At 49.4% G+C, this 23,104-nt stretch overlaps 1 protein-coding gene across 2 annotated transcripts in view; it reads left to right on the top strand.

Moving 5' to 3' along the window:
* LOC139534114 (TBC1 domain family member 22A-like) overlaps positions 1–23,104 on the top strand; it is a 203,033-nt gene that overhangs the window by 161,830 nt on the left and 18,099 nt on the right. For both annotated transcript variants that reach the window (XM_071332882.1, XM_071332881.1), the window contains exon 13: positions 16,031–16,126. In XM_071332882.1, the coding sequence (XP_071188983.1) occupies positions 16,031–16,126 (96 nt within the window). The remainder of the gene's footprint in view (positions 1–16,030; positions 16,127–23,104) is intronic.

Below are 23,104 nucleotides of genomic sequence, written 5' to 3'. Positions count from 1 at the left end.
AGAGAGAGAGAGAGAGAGAGAGAGGGAGGCTGATTGAGAGAGAGAGAGAGAGGGAGGCTGATTGAGAGAGAGAGAGAGAGGGAGGCTGATTGAGAGAGAGAGAGAGAGAGAGAGGGAGGCTGATTGAGAGAGAGAGGGAGGCTGATTGAGAGAGAGGGAGGGAGGCTGATTGAGAGAGAGGGAGGGAGGCTGATTGAGAGAGAGAGAGAGAGGGAGGCTGATTGAGAGAGAGAGAGAGAGGGAGGCTGATTGAGAGAGAGAGAGGGAGGCTGATGGAGAGAGAGAGAGGGAGGCTGATTGAGAGAGAGAGAGGGAGGCTGATTGAGAGAGAGAGAGAGAGAGGGAGGCTGATTGAGAGAGAGAGAGAGAGAGAGGGAGGCTGATTGAGAGAGAGAGAGAGGGAGGCTGATTGAGAGAGAGAGAGAGAGGGAGGCTGATTGAGAGAGAGAGAGAGAGAGAGACTGATTGAGAGAGAGAGAGGGAGGCTGATTGAGAGAGAGAGGGAGGCTGATTGAGAGAGAGGGAGGGAGGCTGATTGAGAGAGAGAGAGAGAGGGAGGCTGATTGAGAGAGAGAGAGAGAGGGAGGCTGGTTGAGAGAGAGAGAGAGAGAGAGGGAGGCTGATTGAGAGAGAGAGAGAGAGGGAGGCTGATTGAGAGAGAGAGAGGGAGGCTGATTGAGAGAGAGAGAGGGAGGCTGATGGAGAGAGAGAGAGGGAGGCTGATTGAGAGAGAGAGAGGGAGGCTGATTGAGAGAGAGAGAGGGAGGCTGATTGAGAGAGAGGAGGGAGGCTGATTGAGAGAGAGAGAGGGAGGCTGATTGAGAGAGAGAGAGGGAGGCTGATTGAGAGAGAGAGAGGGAGGCTGATTGAGAGAGAGAGAGGGAGGCTGATTGAGAGAGAGAGAGGGAGGCTGATTGAGAGAGAGAGAGGGAGGCTGATTGAGAGAGAGAGAGGGAGGCTGATTGAGAGAGAGAGAGGGAGGCTGATTGAGAGAGAGAGAGGGAGGCTGATTGAGAGAGAGAGAGGGAGGCTGATTGAGAGAGAGAGAGGGAGGCTGATTGAGAGAGAGAGAGGGAGGCTGATTGAGAGAGAGAGGGAGGCTGATTGAGAGAGAGAGGGAGGCTGATTGAGAGAGAGAGAGGGAGGCTGATTGAGAGAGAGAGAGAGGGAGGCTGATTGAGAGAGAGAGGAGGGAGGCTGATTGAGAGAGAGAGAGGGAGGCTGATTGAGAGAGAGAGAGGGAGGCTGATTGAGAGAGAGAGAGGGAGGCTGATTGAGAGAGAGAGAGGGAGGCTGATTGAGAGAGAGAGAGGGAGGCTGATTGAGAGAGAGAGGGAGGCTGATTGAGAGAGAGAGAGGGAGGCTGATTGAGAGAGAGAGAGGGAGGCTGATTGAGAGAGAGAGAGGGAGGCTGATTGAGAGAGAGAGAGAGAGGAGGCTGATTGAGAGAGAGAGAGAGAGGGAGGCTGATTGAGAGAGAGAGAGGGAGGCTGATTGAGAGAGAGAGAGGGAGGCTGATTGAGAGAGAGAGAGGGAGGCTGATTGAGAGAGAGAGAGGGAGGCTGATTGAGAGAGAGAGAGGGAGGCTGATTGAGAGAGAGAGAGGGAGGCTGATTGAGAGAGAGAGAGGGAGGCTGATTGAGAGAGAGAGAGAGGGAGGCTGATTGAGAGAGAGAGAGGGAGGCTGATTGAGAGAGAGAGAGGGAGGCTGATTGAGAGAGAGAGAGGGAGGCTGATCGAGAGAGAGAGAGGGAGGCTGATCGAGAGAGAGAGAGGGAGGCTGATCGAGAGAGAGAGAGGGAGGCTGATCGAGAGAGAGAGAGAGGGAGGCTGAGCGAGAGAGAGAGAGGGAGGCTGAGCGAGAGAGAGAAAGAGGGAGGCTGTGCGAGAGAGAGAGATAGGGAGGCTGAGCGAGAGAGAGAGAGATAGGGAGGCTGAGCGAGAGAGAGGGAGGCTGAGCGAGGGAGAGGGAGGCTGAGAGGGAGAGGGAGGCTGAGCGACAGAGAGAGAGAGAGGGAGGCTGAGCGAGAGAGAGAGAGAGGGAGATTGAGCGAGAGAGAGAGGGAGATTGAGCGAGAGAGAGGGAGGCTGAGCGAGCGAGAGAGAGGGAGGCTGAGCGAGAGAGGGAGAGGGAGGCTGAGCGAGAGAGAGAGAGAAAGAGGGAGGCTGAGCGAGAGAGAGAGATAGGGAGGCTGAGAGAGAGAGAGAGATAGGGAGGCTGAGAGAGAGAGAGGGAGGCTGAGCGAGGGAGAGGGAGGCTGAGAGGGAGAGGGAGGCTGAGCGACAGAGAGAGAGAGAGGGAGGCTGAGCGAGAGAGAGAGAGAGGGAGATTGAGCGAGAGAGAGAGGGAGATTGATTGAGAGAGAGAGAGGGAGGCTGATTGAGAGAGAGAGGGAGGCTGATTGAGAGAGAGAGAGGGAGGCTGATTGAGAGAGAGAGAGGGAGGCTGATTGAGAGAGAGAGAGGGAGGCTGATTGAGAGAAAGAGAGGGAGGCTGATTGAGAGAGAGAAAGGGAGGTTGATTGAGAGAGAGAGAGGGAGGTTGATTGAGAGAGAGAGAGGGAGGCTGATTGAGAGAGAGAGAGGGAGGCTGATTGAGAGAGAGAGAGGGAGGCTGATTGAGAGAGAGAGAGGGAGGCTGATTGAGAGAGAGAGAGGGAGGCTGATTGAGAGAGAGAGAGAGAGAGAGGGAGGCTGATTGAGAGAGAGAGAGGGAGGCTGATTGAGAGAGAAAGAGAGAGGGAGGCTGATTGAGAGAGAGAGAGAGAGGGAGGCTGATTGAGAGAGAGAGAGAGAGGGAGGCTGATTGAGAGAGAGAGAGAGGGAGGCTGATTGAGAGAGAGAGAGAGAGAGAGGGAGGCTGATTGAGAGAGAGAGAGAGAGGGAGGCTGATTGAGAGAGAGAGAGAGAGGGAGGCTGATTGAGAGAGAGAGAGAGGGAGGTTGATTGAGAGAGAGAGAGAGAGAGGGAGGCTGATTGAGAGAGAGAGAGAGAGAGGGAGGCTGATTGAGAGAGAGAGAGAGAGAGAGAGAGGGGGAGGCTGATTGAGAGAGAGAGAGAGAGGGAGGCTGATTGAGAGAGAGAGAGAGAGGGAGGCTGATTGAGAGAGAGAGAGAGAGGGAGGCTGATTGAGAGAGAGAGAGAGAGGGAGGCTGATTGAGAGAGAGAGAGAGAGGGAGGCTGATTGAGAGAGAGAGAGAGAGGGAGGCTGATTGAGAGAGAGAGAGGGAGGCTGATTGAGAGAGAGAGGGAGGCTGATCGAGAGAGAGAAAGGGAGGCTGATTGAGAGAGAGAGAGGGAGGCTGATTGAGAGAGAGAGAGGGAGGCTGATTGAGAGAGAGAGAGGGAGGCTGATTGAGAGCGGGAGGCTGATTGAGAGAGAGAGAGGGTGGCTGATTGAGAGAGAGAGGGGGAGGCTGATTGAGAGAGAGAGAGGGAGGCTGATTGAGAGAGAGAGAGAGGGAGGCTGATTGAGAGAGAGAAAGGGAGGCTGATTGAGAGAGAGAGAGGGAGGCTGATTGAGAGAGAGAGGGAGGCTGATTGAGAGAGAGAGAGGGAGGCTGATTGAGAGAGAGAGAGGGAGGCTGATTGAGAGAGAGAGAGGGAGGCTGATTGAGAGAGAGAGAGAGAGGGAGGCTGATTGAGAGAGAGATAGAGATGGAGGCTGATTGAGAGAGAGAGAGGGAGGCTGATTGATAGAGAGAGAGGGAGGCTGATTGAGAGAGAGAGAGGGAGGCTGATTGAGAGAGAGAGAGGGAGGCTGATTGAGAGAGAGAGAGGGAGGCTGATTGAGAGAGAGAGAGGGAGGCTGATTGAGAGAGAGAGAGGGAGGCTGATCGAGAGAGAGAGAGGGAGGCTGATCGAGAGAGAGAGAGAGAGAGAGAGGCTGAGCGAGAGAGAGAGAGAGAAAGAGAGAGGCTGAGCGAGAGAGAGAGGGAGGCTGAGCGAGCGAGAGAGAGGGAGGCTGAGCGAGAGAGGGATGCTGAGAGAGAGAGGGAGAGGGAGGTGAACGAGAGAGAGAGAGAGAGAGAGGCTGAGCGAGAGAGAGAGAGGGAGGCTGAGCGAGAGAGAGAGGGAGGCTGAGCGAGAGAGAGAGAGGGAGGCTGAGCGAGAGAGAGAGAGGGAGGCTGAGCGAGAGAGAGAGGGAGGCTGAGCGAGAGAGAGAGAGAGGGAGGCTGAGCGAGAGAGAGGGAGCTGAGAGGGAGAGGGAGGCTGAGCGAGAGAGAGAGAGGGAGGCTGAGCGAGAGAGAGAGAGAGGGAGGCTGAGTTGAGAGAGAGAGAGAGGGAGGCTGATTGAGAGAGAGAGAGGGAGGCTGATTGAGAGAGAGAGAGGGAGGCTGATTGAGAGAGAGAGAGGGAGGCTGATTGAGAGAGAGAGAGGGAGGCTGATTGAGAGAGAGAGAGGGAGGGAGGCTGATTGAGAGAGAGAGAGGGAGGCTGATTGAGAGAGAGAGAGGGAGGCTGATTGAGAGAGAGAGAGGGAGGCTGATTGAGAGAGAGAGAGGGAGGCTGATTGAGAGAGAGAGAGAGGGAGGCTGATTGAGAGAGAGAGAGGGAGGCTGATTGAGAGAGAGAGAGAGGGAGGCTGATTGAGAGAGAGAGAGAGGGAGGCTGATTGAGAGAGAGAGAGAGAGGGAGGCTGATTGAGAGAGAGAGAGAGGGAGGCTGATTGAGAGAGAGAGAGAGAGAGGGAGGCTGATTGAGAGAGAGAGAGAGAGGGAGGCTGATTGAGAGAGAGAGAGAGAGGGAGGCTGATTGAGAGAGAGAGAGAGGGAGGCTGATTGAGAGGGAGAGAGAGAGAGGGAGGCTGATTGAGAGAGAGAGAGAGGAGAGGGAGGCTGATTGAGAGAGAGAGAGAGAGAGAGAGAGGGAGGCTGATTGAGAGAGAGAGAGAGAGGGAGGCTGATTGAGAGAGAGAGAGAGAGGGAGGCTGATTGAGAGAGAGAGAGAGAGGGAGGCTGATTGAGAGAGAGAGAGAGAGGGAGGCTGATTGAGAGAGAGAGAGAGAGAGGGAGGCTGATTGAGGAGAGAGAGAGAGGGAGGCTGATTGAGAGAGAGAGAGGGAGGCTGATTGAGAGAGAGAGGGAGGCTGATTGAGAGAGAGAGAGGGAGGCTGATTGAGAGAGAGAGAGGGAGGCTGATTGAGAGAGAGAGAGGGAGGCTGATTGAGAGAGAGAGAGAGAGGGATGAGAGAGGGAGGCTGATTGAGAGAGAGAGGGGAGGCTGATTGAGAGAGAGAGAGGGAGGCTGATTGAGAGAGAGAGAGGGAGGCTGATTGAGAGAGAGAGAGGGAGGCTGATTGAGAGAGAGAGAGGGAGGCTGATTGAGAGAGAGAGAGGGAGGCTGATTGAGAGAGAGAGAGGGAGGCTGATTGAGAGAGAGAGAGGGAGGCTGATTGAGAGAGAGAGAGAGAGGGAGGCTGATTGAGAGAGAGAGAGAGGGAGGCTGATTGAGAGAGAGAGAGGGAGGCTGATTGAGAGAGAGAGAGGGAGGCTGATTGAGAGAGAGAAGAGGGAGGCTGATTGAGAGAGAGAGAGGGAGGCTGATTGAGAGAGAGAGGGAGGCTGATTGAGAGAGAGAGAGGGAGGCTGATTGAGAGAGAGAGAGGGAGGCTGATTGAGAGAGAGAGAGGGAGGCTGATCGAGAGAGAGAGAGGGAGGCTGATCGAGAGAGAGAGAGGGAGGCTGATCGAGAGAGAGAGAGAGGGAGGCTGAGCGAGAGAGAGAGAGGGAGGCTGAGCGAGAGAGAGAGGGAGGCTGAGCGAGAGAGGGAGGCTGAGCGAGAGAGAGAGAGGGAGGCTGAGCGAGAGAGAGAGAGATAGGGAGGCTGAGCGAGAGAGAGAGAGGGAGGCTGAGCGAGAGAGGGAGGCTGAGCGAGAGAGAGAGAGAGAGGGAGGCTGAGCGAGAGAGAGAGAGGGAGGCTGAGCGAGAGAGAGAGGGAGGCTGAGCGAGAGAGAGAGAGAGGGAGGCTGAGCGAGAGAGAGAGGGAGGCTGAGCGAGAGAGAGAGGGAGGCTGAGCGAGAGAGAGAGAGGGAGGCTGAGCGAGAGAGAGAGAGGGAGGCTGAGCGAGAGAGAGAGAGAGGAGGCTGAGCGAGAGAGAGAGAGAGGGAGGCTGAGCGAGAGAGAGAGAGGGAGGCTGAGCGAGAGAGAGAGAGGGAGGCTGAGCGAGGGAGAGAGAGGGAGGCTGAGCGAGAGAGAGAGAGGGAGGCTGAGCGAGAGAGAGAGAGAGGCTGAGCGAGAGAGAGAGAGGGAGGCTGATTGAGAGAGGGAGGCTGATTGAGAGAGAGAGAGGGAGGCTGATTGAGAGAGAGAGAGGGAGGCTGATTGAGAGAGAGAGAGAGGGAGGCTGATTGAGAGAGAGAGAGGGAGGCTGATTGAGAGAGAGAGAGGGAGGCTGATTGAGAGAGAGAGAGGGAGGCTGATTGAGAGAGAGAGAGAGGGAGGCTGATTGAGAGAGAGAGAGGGAGGCTGATTGAGAGAGAGAGAGAGAGGGAGGCTGATTGAGAGAGAGGGAGGCTGATTGAGAGAGAGAGAGGGAGGCTGATTGAGAGAGAGAGAGAGAGGGAGGCTGATTGAGAGAGAGAGAGAGAGGGAGGCTGATTGAGAGAGAGAGAGAGGGAGGCTGATTGAGAGAGAGAGAGGGAGGCTGATTGAGAGAGAGAGAGGGAGGCTGATTGAGAGAGAGAGAGGGAGGCTGATTGAGAGAGAGAGAGAGGGAGGCTGATTGAGAGAGAGAGAGAGAGAGAGGGAGGCTGATTGAGAGAGAGAGAGAGAGGGAGGCTGATTGAGAGAGAGAGAGGGAGGCTGATTGAGAGAGAGAGAGGGAGGCTGATTGAGAGAGAGAGAGGGAGGCTGATTGAGAGAGAGGGAGGCTGATTGAGAGAGAGGAGGGAGGCTGATTGAGAGAGAGAGAGGGAGGCTGATTGAGAGAGAGAGAGGGAGGCTGATTGAGAGAGAGAGAGGGAGGCTGATTGAGAGAGGGAGGCTGAGTGAGAGAGGGAGGCTGAGTGAGAGAGGGAGGCTGAGTGAGAGGGAGGGAGGCTGAGTGAGAGGGAGGCTGAGTGAGAGGGAGGCTGAGTGAGAGGTAGGCTGAGTGAGAGGGAGGCTGAGTGAGAGGGAGGCTGAGTGAGAGGGAGGCTGAGTGAGAGAGGGAGGCTGAGTGAGAGTGAGAGAGGGAGGCTGATTGAGAGTGAGAGAGGGAGGCTGATTGAGAGAGAGAGAGGGAGGCTGATTGAGAGAGAGAGAGGGAGGCTGATCGAGAGAGAGAGAGGGAGGCTGAGCGAGAGAGAGAGAGGGAGGCTGAGCGAGAGAGAGAGAGAGAAAGAGGGAGGCTGTGCGAGAGAGAAAGATAGGGAGGCTGAGCGAGAGAGAGAGAGATAGGGAGGCTGAGAGAGAGGGAGGCTGAGTGAGTGAGGGAGGCTGAGTGAGAGAGGGAGGCTGAGTGAGAGAGGGAGGCTGAGTGAGATGGGGAGGCTGAGCGAGAGAGAGAGAGGGAGGCTGAGTGAGAGAGGGAGGCTGAGTGAGAGAGGGAGGCTGAGTGAGAGAGTGAGAGGGGGAGGCTGAGTGAGAGAGTGAGAGGGGGAGGCTGAGCGAGAGGGGGAGGCTGAGCGAGAGAGGGAGAGGGAGGCTGAGCGAGAGGGAGGCTGAGCGAGATGGAGGCTGAGCGAGAGAGAGGCTGAGCGAGAGAGAGGCTGCGCGAGAGAGAGGCTGCGCGAGAGAGAGGCTGCGCGAGAGAGAGGCTGCGCGAGAGAGAGGCTGCGCGAGAGAAAGGCTGAGAGAGAGAGAGAGAGAAAGGCTGAGAGAGAGAGAGAGAGAAAGGCTGAGAGAGAGAGAGAGAGAGAAAGGCTGAGAGAGAGAGATGCTGAGCGAGAGAGAGAAAGGCTGAGAGAGAGAAAGATAGAGAGAGGCTGAAAGAGAGGCTGTGAGTGGAAGAGGATGACAGAATGCCGAGAGGGAAGAATAGGACAGAAGGCCGAGAGGAGGGAGGAGAGGAGAGGCTGAGATTGGCTGAGAGGAAAGAGAAGAGGAGAGGCTGAGAGAGAGGATGAGAGGGAAGAGGAGAGGCTGAGATTGGCTGAGAGGGAAGAGGAGAGGCTGAGATTGGCAGATAGGGAAAGGAGAGGCTGAGATTGCCTGAGAGGGAAGAGGAGAGGAGAGGCAGAGATTGGCTGAGAGGGAAGAGGAGAGGAGAGGCAGAGATTGGCTGAGAGGGAAGAGGAGAGGCTGAGATTGGCTGAGAGGGAAGAGGAGAGGCTGAGATTGGCAGATAGGGTAGGAGAGGCTGAGATTGCCTGAGAGGGAAGAGGAGAGGAGAGGCAGAGATTGCCTGAGAGGGAAGAGGAGAGGAGAGGCAGAGATTGGCTGAGAGGGAAGAGGAGAGGAGAGGCAGAGATTGGCTGAGAGAGGAGAGGCTGAGATTGGCTGAGAGGGGAGAGGAGAGGCTGAGACTGAAGAGGAGAGGAGATGCTGAGATTGGCTGAGAGGGAAGAGGAGAGGCTGAGATTGGCTGAGAGGGAAGAGGGGAGGAGAGGCAGAGATTGGCAGATAGGGAAAGGAGAGGCTGAGATTGGCTGAGAGGGAAGAGGAGAGGAGAGGCAGAGATTGGCTGAGAGGGAAGAGGAGAGGCTGAGAGGGAGGAGGAGAGGAGGGGCAGAGTTTGGCTGAGAGGGAGGAGGAGAGGAGAGGCAGAGATTGGCTGAGAGGGAAGAGGAGAGGAGAGGCAGAGATTGGCTGAGAGGGAAGAGGAGAGGCTGAGATTGGCTGAGAGGGAAGAGGAGAGGCTGAGAGGGAGGAGGAGAGGAGAGGCAGAGTTTGGCTGAGAGGGAGGAGGAGAGGCAGAGATTGGCTGAGAGGGAAGAGGAGAGGAGAGGCAGAGATTGGCTGAGAGGGAAGAGGAGAGGCTGAGATTGGCTGAGAGGGAAGAGGAGAGGAGATGCTGAGAGGGAAGAGGAGAGGCTGAGATTGGCTGAGAGGGAAGAGGGGAGGAGAGGCAGAGATTGGCAGATAGGGAAAGGAGAGGCTGAGATTGGCTGAGAGGGAAGAGGAGAGGCAGAGATTGGCTGAGAGGGAAGAGGAGAGGCTGAGATTGGCTGAGAGGGAAGAGGAGAGGAGAGGCAGAGTTTGGCTAATATGAAAGAGGAGAGGCAGAGTTTGGCTGAGAGAGTAGAGGAGAGGAGAGGCTGAGATTGGCGTAGAGGGGAGAGGCTGAGATTAGCTGAGAGGAGAGGCAGAGTTTGGCTAATAGGAAAGAGGAGAGGCAGAGATTGGCTGAGAGGGAGGGATGGAGGGGAGAGAGAGAGTGTGGCTGAGAGGGAGGGAGGAGAGAGAGTGGCTGAGAGGTAAGGAGGAGAGAGAGTGGCTGAGAGGTAAGGAGGAGAGAGAGTGGCTGAGAGGGAAGAAGAGGAGAGGGAGGGAGTGGCTGAGAGGGAAGGAGAGAGGCAGAGAGAGAGTGGCTGAGAGGGAAGAGGAGAGGCTGAGATTGGCTGAGAGGGAAGAGGGGAGGAGAGGCAGAGATTGGCAGATAGGGAAAGGAGAGGCTGAGATTGGCTGAGAGGGAAGAGGAGAGGCAGAGATTGGCTGAGAGGGAAGAGGAGAGGCTGAGATTGGCTGAGAGGGAAGAGGAGAGGAGAGGCAGAGTTTGGCTAATAGGAAAGAGGAGAGGCAGAGTTTGGCTGAGAGAGTAGAGGAGAGGAGAGGCTGAGATTGGCTGAGAGGGGAGAGGCTGAGATTAGCTGAGAGGAGAGGCAGAGTTTGGCTAATAGGAAAGAGGAGATGCAGAGATTGGCTGAGAGGGAGGGAGGGAGGGGAGAGAGAGAGTGTGGCTGAGAGGGAGGGAGGAGAGAGAGTGGCTGAGAGGTAAGGAGGAGAGAGAGTGGCTGAGAGGTAAGGAGGAGAGAGAGTGGCTGAGAGGGAAGAAGAGGAGAGGGAGGGAGTGGCTGAGAGGGAAGGAGAGAGGCAGAGAGGGAAGACAGAGGCTAAGAAAGAACTAGAGTTCAAAGTTGTATTTTTGGGCGGCAGGTGGTTAGAGCGTTGGGCCAGTAACCGAAAGGTTGCTGGATCGAATCCCCGAGCTGACAATGTAAAAATCTGCCGTTCTGCCCCTGAACAAGGCCGTTATAATCCACTGTTCCCCGGGAGGCCGTCATTGTAAATAAGAATTTGTTCTTAACCGACTTGCCTAGTTAAATAAAGTTTACATTTTAGAAAAATCATGTATTGAGAGAAAGCAAAGGCACAGATTGGGAAGGCAAAAAGGACAAGGAAAGTCATAGAGAGAGAAGGAGAAAGAGCATCCAGTGCCTTTTCTTTTATTGTGGTCATTTATTAAGGTCCCATTCCCCCGAGGAGCAGTGAGAGAGAAACAATTCAAATGATCCACGACTAGACGCTGCTGCAGTTAACTGACACTTAAAGGAAAACTCCACTTAAATTATCTTTTTTTTTTCTTCTCATTAGTCCATTGTTGATATAGTCCCAAAATGTTTTGCGTGTAAGTTTTCAAGATATTGCGAAACACGTCATCATGATGATGTGGCCAGTGACACTTTGCTTCTTGAAAACGTGACTGCTGACATGCACAACATTTTGGGACTGAATCAATCTTAATTTTATTTAGCAGATGTTATTGCCGGTGTAGCGAAATGCTTGTGTTTCTAGCTCCAACAGTGCAGTAGTATCTAACAATTCACAACAATACATACAAATCTAAAAGTAAAAGAATGGAATTAAGAAATAAATAGATAATAGGACGAGCAATGTCGGAGTGGCTTTGCTTTCCGGTGGTATGTAATAACACAAAAAAAATAAAAGTTTTGAGCTAAAAATGTAAGAAATAATGAATAAAAATTGTTGCTTCGGAGCTAAAAGCATCTTACTCCGTATCAACAGTGGATTAATGAAAAAGATACCAAAATATAGTGTATTTTCTTCCTTTAAGGTGTACCCTGGCATCACTGCCATGTATAATTATGTATAATTCTAATTATGTATAATTACACCCACTAGTCTAGTTTACCATTAATACTGTCTGCTTATTGAAAATGACCTCTAGTAGGAAGTTAGAGAGGTTGTATGATGAAGAAAGACTCAAAACTTTCTTGTATGTTTTAGTTTTATGGGGTAATTGTATGGAGTAGACTCCCGAGCGGCGCAGCGGTCTAAGGCACTGCATCTCAGTGCAAGAGGCGTCACTGCAGTCCCTGGTCCGAATGTGTCACATCCGGCCGTAGGGTGGCGCACAATTGGCCCAGCGTTGTCCGGGTTTGGCCCGGGGTAGGCCGTCATTGTAAATAAGAATTTGTTCTAGTTAAAAAGGATTAATAATTTTTAGCAAGTATGAACTTTGATAGTAACTAATGTGAAGCTACCATCTCTCATGCTTCATAATATGTACATAGCATAGATGTGTTGGAATTTCTATGTAGAGAAGTGATTTGCTTAGCTGTTGGCTTAGTCGATGTTCCCTACACAGCTATATCCATATTAACAGTCTGCACTCTGCAGTGTGTCAAACCTGTGTATGTTTAAACCTCAATGTGAAGGGAATGTTTCCACAGCCGTACCTCCGACAGTTAGTTACCCTTGAAGAGCACTCTCCCTGTCCTGTCTGTCCTGCCTGTTTATTGGCTTGAAGAAGGAACACAGCCATTGATTTTCATTACGTTCTCTCCGTGTCTGGCATAAACGACCAGCCCGTCGCCCCTCGCTGTGAATACGCAAATATCACCCTCGCCCTGTGCTTTGCTTCACTGTGCTGCGCCACTGAACTGCAGCACGCCTGCCCCGGGAATGGAGAATGTAATTTTTGAACAACCCCCTCTTCTCCAGTGAGAACAGCATTAGTCCTAACTATTTACTCAGGAAAGTGGGAATAAATGTCCTTTCCTTCAGAAGGTCTTGACATGGCGCTGCGTCTGTAAGAGACGTCCCAGGGAAGTTTTGTAGAGACACTGGTGGAATTAATCATAAGCTGGCCCAGTCCGACCCAATGTGGTTATTGGGTTATTGCTTAGTGTGAGCTGCTCTCTCGCTCCCAGACACACACGCATATGTACACACACACACACACACACAGTATGCGCACACTATATCTCTCTGCTCCATATCTCGGCTCCTTCTCTCTGAGACTGTTTGATTGTTGATTTTGGCTGAGATAATATGCAAATATACAGTGGGGAGAACAAGTATTTGATACACTGCCGATTTTGCAGGTTTTACTACTTACAAAGCATGTAGAGGTCTGTAATTTTTATCATAGGTACACTTCAACTGTGAGAGACGGAATCTAAAACAAAAATCCAGAAAATCACATTGTATGATTTTTAAGTAATTAATTTGCATTTTATTGCATGACATAAGTATTTGATCACCTACCAACCAGTAAGAATTCCGGCTCTCACAGACCTGTTAGTTTTTCTTTAAGAAGCCCTCCTGTTCTCCACTCATTACCTGTATTAACTGCACCTGTTTGAACTCGTTACCTGTATAAAAGACACCTGTCCACACACTCAATCAAACAGACTCCAACCTCTCCACAATGGCCAAGACCAGAGAGCTGTGTAAGGACATCAGGGGTAAAATTGTAGACCTGCACAAGGCTGGGATGGGCTACAGGACAATAGGCAAGCAGTTTGGTGAGAAGGCAACAACTGTTGGCGCAATTATTAGAAAATGGAAGAAGTTGAAGATGACAGTCAATCACCCTCGGTCTGGGGCTCCATGCAAGATCTCACCTCGTGGGGCATCAATGATCATGAGGAAGGTGAGGGATCAGCCCAGAACTACACGGCAGGACCTGGTCAATGACCTGAAGAGAGCTGGGACCACAGTCTCAAAGAAAACCATTAGTAACACACTACGCCGTCATGGATTAAAATCCTGCAGCGCATGCAAGGTCCCCCTGCTCAAGCCAGCGCATGTCCAGGCCCGTCTGAAGTTTGCCAATGACCATCTGGATGATCCAGAGGAGGAATGGGAGAAGATCATGTGGTCTGATGAGACAAAAATAGAGCTTTTTGGTCTAAACTCCACTCGCCCTGTTTGGAGGAAGAAGAAGGATGAGTACAACCCCAAGAACACCATCCCAACCGTGAAGCATGGAGGTAGAAACATCATTCTCTGGGGATGCTTTTCTGCAAAGGGGACAGGACGACTGCACCGTATTGAGGGGAGGATGGATGGGGCCATGTATCGCGAGATCTTGGCCAACAACCTCCTTCCCTCAGTAAGAGCATTGAAGATGGGTCGTGGCTGGGTCTTCCAGCATGACAACGACACGAAGCACACAGCCATGGCAACTAAGGAGTGGCTCCGTAAGAAGCATCTCAAGGTCCTGGAGTGGCCTAGCCAGTCTCCAGACCTGAACCCAATAGAAAATCTTTGGAGGGAGCTGAACGTCCGTATTGCCCAGAGACAGTCCCGAAACCTGAAGGATCTGGAGAAGATCTGTAGGGAGGAGTGGGCCAAAATCCCTGCTGCAGTGTGTGCAAACCTAGTCAAGAACTACAGGAAACGTATGATCTCTGTAATTGCAAACCAAGGTTTCTGTACCAAATATGAAGTTCTGCTTTTCTGATGTATCAAATACTTATGTCATGCAATAAAATGCAAATTAATTACTTAAAAATCATACAATGTGATTTTCTGGATTTTTGTTTTAGATTCCGTCTCTCACAGTTGAAGTGTACCTATGATAAAAATTACAGACCTCTACATGCTTTGTAAGTAGGAAAACCTGCAAAATCAGCAGTGTATCAAATACTTGTTCTCCCCACTGTACATACAGTTGAAGTCGGAAGTTTACATGCACTTAGGTTGGAGTCATTAAAACTCGTTTTTCAACCACTCCACAAAGTTCTTGTCAACAAACTATGGTTTTGGCAAGTCGGTTAGGACATCTACTTTGTGCATGACACAAGTAATTTTTCCAACAATTGCTTACAGACGGATTATTTCACTTATAATATACTGTATCACAATTCCAGTGGGTCAGAAGTTTACTTACATTAAGTTGACTTTGCCTTTAAACAGCTTGGAAAATTCCAGAAATTATGTCATGGCTTTAGAAGCTTCTGATAGGCTAATTGGCATAATTTGAGTCAATTGGAGGTATACCTGTGGACGTATTTAAAGGCTTACCTTCAAACTCAGTGCCTCTTTGCTTGACATCATGGGAAAATCAAAGGAAATCAGCCAAGACTTCAGAAAGAAAATTGAACCACAAGTCTGGTTCATCCTTGGGAGCAATTTCCAAATGCCTGAAGGTACCACATTCATCTGTACAAAAAATAGTACACAAGTATAAGCACCATGGGACTACGCAGGCGTCATACCGCTCAGGAAGGAGACGCGTTCTGTCTCCTAGAGATGAACATACTTTTGTGTGAAAAGTGCAAATCAATCCCAGAACAACAGCAAAGGAACTTGCTGGAGGAAACGGGTACAAGATGCTGGAGGAAACGGGTACAAAAGTAGTTTTTCCACAGTAAAACGAGTCCTATATTTACATAACCTGAAAGGCCTCTAGCAAGGAAGAAGCCACTGCTCCAAAACCGCCATATTAAAGTCAGACTACGGTTTGCAACTGCACATGGGGACAAAGATCGTACTTTTTGGATAAATGTCCTCTGGTCTGATGAAACACAAATAGAACTGTTTGGTCATAATGACCATCGTTATGTTTGGAGGAAAAAGGGGGAGGCTTGCAAGGCGAAGAACACCATCCCAACCATGAAGCACGGGGGTGGCAGCATCATGTTGTGGGGGTGCTTTGCTGCAGGAGGGACTGGTGCACTTCACAAAATACATGGCATCATGAGGGAGGAAAAATATGTTGAAGCAACATCTCAAGTCATCAGTCAGGAAGTTAAAGCTTGGTCGCAAATGGGTCTTCCAAATGGACAATGACCCCAAGCATACTTCCGAAGTTGTGGCAAAATGGCTTAAGGACAACAAAGTCGAGGTATTGGAGTGGCCATCACAAAGCCCTGCCCTCCATCCTATAGAAAATGTGTGGGCAGAACTGAAAAAGCGTGTGCGAGCAAAGAGGCCTACAAACCTGACTCAGTTACACCAGCTTTGTCAGGAGGAATGGGCCAAAATTCACCCAACTTATTGTGGGAAGCTTGTGGAAGGCTACCCAAAACGTTTGACCCAAGTAAAAAATAAATAAAGGCAATGCTACCAAATACTAATTGAGTGTATGTAAACTTCTGACCCACTTGGAATGTGATGAAAGAAATAAAAGCTGAAATAAATCATTCTCTCTACTATTATTCTGACATTTCACATTCTTAAAATAAAGTGGTGATCCTAAATGACCTAAGACAGGGAATTTTTACCAGGATTAAATGTCAGGAATTGTGAAAAACTGAGTTTAAATGTGTTTGGCTATGGTGTATGTAAACTTCCGACTTCAACTGTATGCATATGAGTTGACTGGATGTTGAGAGTCTGTGAAGACCAGTATTACTGTAAGCACTTGAACATATTGTCCCATTTCCACTCCTTTAGTTCTTCAGTCTGTTTTAAGAGCTTTAATTGTCTTCCCTTGGATAGCCCTTTAGATGAGGACTATCCAGGGCTATAGACGAGGGCCATCTCAGACTCTCTCTCTCTCACTTTAATTCCCCCCCTTTATTCAGCCCTGTAAAAGCCAGGCCTGGAAATGTAATGAGCGTCTGAAAGAAGGGAGGAGAAAAAGTAAAGGGCAAATTTAACAGGGATTTGTCTTTCAGCTTCTAGTCGATTGTAAATTCTCTGATTGTGACAGAAAATATTTAATATCTTCTTCTTTTTTTTTTCGTCTTCTCTCGCTCTGCCAGGCAGCAAGCGTCCAAATTCCCACTCGGAGTGTAGATTTGTCTTCATATCAAACATAATGTCAAGGTAGAGTAGGCCTAAGTGGAGAGGTGCAGATGGAGGGCACTGGGAGGATGCTACAGTATTGTCTTCACTGTCGCTCCACTGCTGCTAACTCCTGATATGTTAGAAAATGTGTTTTGTTGTGTAATTCTCTCTCTCTCTCTTTGCAGGCTGAACCAGAGGGATTCTCTCACTTCCATCTCTACGTGTGTGCTGCTTTCCTGGTACGATGGAGGAAAGCGATTCTGGATGAGAGAGATTTCCAGGTAAGAGAGAGAAGGATGGAAATGTATGTTGTCATGCCTACATCACCTTTTACTGAGGTTCTGGGTGAGAACCCCACTTAATAGTGATGTTTCCATCACTTTATATTTGAAAGAGTGAAGTCTCTGACTCTATTCCCATGTTGCTCTATTTAAGAAATTGTGTCATTTGTGCTTTGGTCATTTGGCCACAGATGGTGCTGTTTAAAAGTAGTGCACTGTTTATACAGGGAATAGAGTGTCATTTGAGACTGTGCCACTAAGTATGAATGTGAGTCCCAGTAGGGCTGAACAGAGTGTGCCAGCCAGTGTCCTCTTCTCCCCCAGCACATCCCAGACCAGCACCACCCTCATCATTAACTACAGGGATCAGGGGTCACATTGGCTGCATTAGTGGGATGACAGCAGCAGCTGCTGCAAGGTGACATTGGCATGAAGCAGGAATCAGACTTTGGGCCCTTTCCCCTAGTTCCTCTCTTCTGTTCTCTCCGTTTCTCTTATTGACGGATGTATCTTCTCTTCCCCTGCGTGTGTCTTCTCTTCTCTCAACCACACTCTGAAGAGTTCTAGGTCAATGGATGCTTCTTCAACTTTAATAAGACCCGTTTCGAAGTTCTCCTTTCCTCTACCTCCTAGTCCCTCATTAACCTTCCTCTCCCTCCTTTTCCCTCCCTCTCTTCCTTCTTCCCTCTCTGTGCAAATTGAATTGAAACTGGTGTGTGGTTGAATATGCAGAGGTTCAGTGGTCCATGTCGTGAGGGGCTCTGTGTGTGTGTGTGCCGGTGTGTGTGTGTGTGCACACGTGTGAGCATGCGCCTGTGTGTATGTGTGTCGCAGTTGATTTATAGTGTTTACAGTGCCCACTGATTTAGTATTATCCCTGCTGCACCGCTGCACCACACACACACAGCTTGGCATGCAGACTGCCACCGACGCGCCCAGAGGCCCTAGCACTCGCATCCATCTATCCTCCTTTCCTCCTCCCCTGGGAGAGAGAGGGGGAAGAGAGGTGGCTCTCTTTTTCTCTGTCTTTATTTCATCCCTCTCTGTACCTCTCCCTCCTTCAGACCAGCAGTGTTCCTCTCTCCTCTCTCTCTCTCTCTCTTTATCCTTTTTCTCTCCCTTTTGCTTTTGCTCTTTTTCATTTGCTCTCTCTACCTCCGTCCATCTCTCTCTCTTTAGCTGAACATACAGTGCATTTGGAAAGTATACAACCCCTTGATTCTTCCACATGTTATGTTACAGCCTTGTTCTAAAATTGATTCAATTGTTTTTTTCCCCTCGTCAATATAAACACAATACCCCATAATGACACAGCAAAATCAACAACAAAAAATGATTTCACAACAAGTTTGGAACACCTGTATTTGGGATCTCTCTGTACTTTTCTCTGTTCATCTTTGCCTCGATCCTGACTAGTCTCCCAGTCCCTGCTGCTGAAAAACATCCTCACAGCAAGATGGCTGCCACCACCATGCTTCACCGTTGGGATGGATCCAGGTTTCGTCCAGACGTGATGCTTGGCATTCAGGCCAAAGAGTTCAATCTTGGTTTCATCAGACCAGATTCTCATGTTTCTCATGTTCTGACAGTATTTAGTTGCCTTTGGCAAACTCCAAGCGGGCTGTCATGTGCCTTTTACTGGCTTCCGTCTGGCCACTCTACTATAAAGGCCTGATTGGTGGAGTGCTGCAGAGATTGTTGTCCTTGTGGAAGGTTCTGCCATCTCCACAGAGGAACTGTGGAGCTCTCAGAGTGACCATCGGGTTCTTGGTCACCTCCCTGACCAAGGCCCGTTTCCCCTGATTGCTCAGTTTGGCCGAGTGGCCAGCTCAAGGAAAAGTCTTCCATTTAAGACTGATGTATGCCACAGTGTTCTTGGGGACCTTCAATGCTGCAGAAATGTTTTGGTACCCTTCCTCAGATCTGTGCCTCGACACAATCCTGTCTCGGAGCTCTAAGACAATTCCTTCGACCTGATGGCTTGGTTTTTCCTCTGACATGAACTGTCAAATGTGGTAACATATAGACAGGTGTGTACTTTTCCAAATCATGTCCAATCCATTGAATTTACCACAGGTGGACTCCAATCAAGTTCTAGAAACATCTCAAGGCTGATCAATGGAAACATGAGCTCAGTACCTGAGCTCAGTTTCGAGTCTCATAACAAAGGCTCTAAAAACGTATGTAAATAAAGTATTTATGTTTTTAATCTGTAATAAATTTGCAAAAATGTACAACATGTTTTTGCTTTGTCATTATGGGGTATTGTGTGTAGATTGCTGAGGATTTGTATTTATTTAATCATTTTTAGAATAAGGCTGTAACGTAACAAAATGTGGAAAAAGTCAAGGGTTCTGAATACTTTCCGAATGCACTGTGTATATATACAGTCACCACTGATTTACACTCCTACCTTACACCCACTGTGAAACCTCAAGAGAACATCTATACAATTTTGACTGTAGTCCTAAGGGCCATATTCACTTTTCTTCTTACTTAATTCCATACAGTACTGTATGGTTCTACTTGGAAGGGGATGGAGGTTTGGCATTTCCCTCTGGGGATAAGTGTGATACCCTGCAGAGAGAGAGGCATAAAAGAGAGGTATAGGCAGAGAAAAGAGAGAAGTGTGATTATGAGAACTGAAATGAGTGTTCAATCTAAATGTGTGGATTGGCTATACAATGAGTCACCACGGCGACCGTGTCACAGGGTGAGACTTGGGTTAATGCCGCTGTGTGCGTGTGTGCGCGTGTGTGTGTGTGTGTGTGTGTGTGTGTGTGTGTGTGTGTGTGTGTGTGTGTGTGCGAGTCCGTGTGTATGTGTTTGAGTCTGTGTGTGTGTGTGTGGCTGACATTCTCCCTGTCAGTGTTCTGTGCCTCCTGCTCTGACTGTTCTTTGACCATCTGCAGCCCTAGCTAGCCAGTCCCCTCCTCTGTACTGACCACTGATGTCTTGTAGGCCAGGCCTATTCTTGGCAGAAAGGCTGGTAATAAGTTTGACCTAATTAGGCAGCCAGGCAGCGGAGAACCAGAACTTGACATTAGACCAGAGCTCCCCTCCCAATCTCAGGTCCATTATTTAGCAGGCAGGCAGGGGAGGACCAGAGACCAGACCTTACCTCCTTCCATCATCCCAGGCCGAGGCCTGCTGTTCAGGCCAACCTGCCTCAAGCAAACCCACCTCAGTAATAGGGCTTTGATCCCCCGAAAAACAATCCTACCTCTGGGCTTCTTCCCTTCAAACTCACATCCAAGACTGGGTCTTTGGCTCCAAGCTAGCTAACCCACCCTAGTCTTTGGCTTTGTCCCTATTAAGTGGCTTTGGCTTTGACCTTTGCCTCCATCAAACCGACCTCAGACTCTAGTTGATAGCCCCAGGAAATCCACCCCACAGTGGGGCTGGTCCCCACCAGCAGCCCACCCACCCAACCTGACCCCAGCCCAGCTCCAGGCCTTGGCACCATCTCCACAGGTTGGCCAGGCCTCAGTCTGCTCCATTACTCCCACACCCAGTCTGTCTCTCTCAGCAGTGACCTTTCGTCTGGGTCTTGTGATTACCATCCAGTACAGTCCATCCAGTACAGACCACACTAACTCACACTATTCTGCTTTCCTCTCACACTACTGTACTCTTCTGGTAGCTCCAGGCTACTCTTGCCCGCATTTTCTGACTGAGTCTCAAATGGTTCTCTTTCCCCAATATAGTGCCGTACTTTCACCAGAGCCCTATGGGCCCTCGTCAAAAGTAGTGCACTATAAAGGGAACGGGATACCATTTGAGACATACACTCTTCCTCTCTCCTCACTGGACTACAGCAAGGCTCAGTATTGATGGAGTGAACACTAGGCCCCCCTGGTAGGGTTTAGGGACTGATTTATAAAAATAAAAAAACAGGCTTCAGTAATCCATTATTCACTGCTTCCTTGTTGTGGGGTTGGATTGGGGGGTCATTCCAATGCAATTCAACTCAATGCAGGACAGAACATTAAATTGACTCAGAGTCTAAAGGGTTATTGCATCCCTCCTCCACCTCCAGTAAACTGAATGACCCATAGAGGAGTTAAGTAATGAGTGCAGTGCATAGTGATGCCATGGCTCTGTTAGGCTGTTAGCTTGGCAAGGCTGTTAGCTTGGCATTACATGGAACACAAACCGGCGTGCACCATCGTGCATAAATGTATTTTGTCCCCCCACACCAAACGCGATCACGACACGCAGGTTAAAATATCAAAACAAGCTCTGAACCAATTATATTCATTTGGGGACAGGTCGAAAAGCATGACACATTTATGGCAATTTAGCTAGCACTTGCACTTGCTAGCTAATTTGTCCTATTTAGCTAGCTTGCTGTTGCTAGCTAATTTATCCTGGGATATAAACATTGAGTTCTTATTTTACCTGAAATGCACAAGGTCCTCTACTCCGCCAATTAATCCACACATAAAACAGTCATCCGAATCATTTCTAGTCACCTCTCCTCCTTCCAGGCTTTTTCTTCTCTTGACTTCATGTTGCGATTGGCAACTTTCATAAATTAGTAGGTGCATTACCACCCCCGACCTATTTCGTCTTTCAGTCACCCACGTGGGTATAACCAATGAGGAGATGGCATGTGGGTACCTGCTTCTATAAACCAATGAGGAGATGGGAGAGGCAGGACTTGCAGCGTGATCTGCGTCAGAAATAGAACAGACTTCTATTTTAGCCCTTGGCAACGCAGACACTCGTTGGCGCACGCGAGCAGCGTGGGTGCACTAATTGAATAACATGTATGTCAAAATGTATTTTGCAGCGCACGCGACGCAAGAGGAGTAGTCAGCCTGTTAGCCTGGGGGGGAAAATGACAGCTTCCTGTGGTTCACAGACCTTGTTCTGGTCAGCCACTCTAATCACTGAGTATATTCAAATAGCTCTCAAGAGCACTGCTTGTGACACAAAGTGCATCTGGTTTGTGTGTGGGTGTGCGCACATGCATGTGCAGACACAGAGTTAGTTTTCTTGTCGTGTGTGTTGACAGAGAGTTGAAGAGTTCACCACTCCTCTCCACTGTGTCTGCACACTCCTCTCCACTGTATCTGCTCTCCTCTCTCCTCTTTCTCTCCTCTACCCCTCTCGCCACTATCCCCTCCTGGCCCCCCTGCAGTGAGCCACCACAGGCCACAGACAGCCAAATGTCAGAGCCCGCTGGCATGTACTGAGGCCAATATGCAGCAAATGAGCACTCATTATCTATTTGTTTATCACATAATGGGAAGCCTTTTCTCAGGCTAATGAAACAGACACAAAGGCTGCAGCCCAAAATGGTACCCTATTCCCTTTACTGTTTTTGAACAGGACTCTGGTCAACAGTTGTGCGCTATGTAGGGAATAAGGTGCCATTTGGGATTCATCCAGAGATTGTTTTTCCTTCCAGTCTCTGATTAGCGATTACATTTCCCCTGGCCTCGCTTCACGGAAAATTATGTGATGATATATCTTGTCTACAAATCAGGACAGAATCTGGGCCCACCATCTTGTAATGCATCCTGGACATTACCTTAAAGCTAGAATCCTTAATTGGAGAAACTGACATGTCCGTTTGGGATATTACAACAACAAAGAAGTTCCTGCAATCAATGGACACAGTTTATTTATATTTTTTTACCTCTGACATCATCGCACGCGCGATAGAACAGCAGAATATGTGCTTAATATTTTGACCATGCTGCCGGATGCTCCTCTTCTCCGTTGAATCAACAAAACAAAAAGGATAACAAAGGCACTGGGGAGAAATTATCTTTATTGCAGGATAATACCTGTGCTTATACGGCTTATATACAGGCATTACTTAAACAGCAGTTCCTATGCTCATACAGATTCCTTAGAGCATCATTAGCCAGTCTAAAGTCAGCAGTCTACAAGCAATCTAGCGGTAGCTGCTGTCTTAGCTGTCCATTACGTGTCAGATACAGATGTCTTTGTCCTGCCATACACCAGGGGCTGGCTCACCTGACACCTCCCACACACCTTTCCTCACAGATTAGCCCTGTACAGAACAGAGTCTTAGGCCTCACACACTGCCTCTGTCACCCTCTCTATCTCTGTGTGTCTGTCTCTTACTCTCTTGTGAAAGACACCTGTGATCTTTGTGACCAATCCCTCTGAGTCTCAAACCAGTGTAACACATTTAAATGTGGATAGATGGGATGAGGGAGGAAGAAAATAGAAACAGGTGTAATCAATCTTCCACTGTCTGATTTGATTTAAATTGAGTTTAAACTATAATGGTGAGGGCTTGGAGTTGAGATGATGTCGTGCAGGGGTTGTTGCATGGTTGTTCCAGGGTTTCGGTAATCTTTTCACAGTTCTACACGACAGCCCTGGAGCACTTACCCTCATACACACTTACAGTCATCGAGCAATGACACACACACACACACACACACACACATGCACGAGATGGCCCCTGCAGCTCCAGCAACCAATCAAACGTGTGAAGCAGAAAACTTGGAAGTTATGCACTCTTATTATCGACAACATACATGAGTGCGGGCTTTAATTAAAAAGAGAGGATGTATGGCCACGTAATAACCTGCATGTTAACTCACACGTACAATATCACATTATATAATAGATGCCTCACTCACACGGTATCATTCATTCCCTTAATATTAGACTGCAGTTGCCATTAACATTTTCTTTAGCCATCAGGGTGACAATACAAAAACAATAGACAACTCAACATTTACGTACACAAATTTCAACAAATATTAATGACCTCACACTTGCTCAGACCCACATGTTCCCACTGTAGCCTCACCCATCCTGCCCGTCTCACAGTAACACTTTCTCATTTCTCATCCCATGGACGTCACCAGTGTTTGCAATACTTCATACCATATAGCTTCGAACTGCACGATTCTGCCTCTCTCTGTAGCCCACATTTTTTTAGTATTTAGATAATAATGCATTTGATTTATCCACTCTCTTGATTTC

Source organism: Salvelinus alpinus, chromosome 11 (assembly GCF_045679555.1).
Source record: "Salvelinus alpinus chromosome 11, SLU_Salpinus.1, whole genome shotgun sequence".
NCBI lineage: Eukaryota > Metazoa > Chordata > Actinopteri > Salmoniformes > Salmonidae > Salvelinus > Salvelinus alpinus.
Note: the sequence above shows the minus strand (reverse complement) of the source record. Positions and strands in the feature narration are given on the sequence as shown.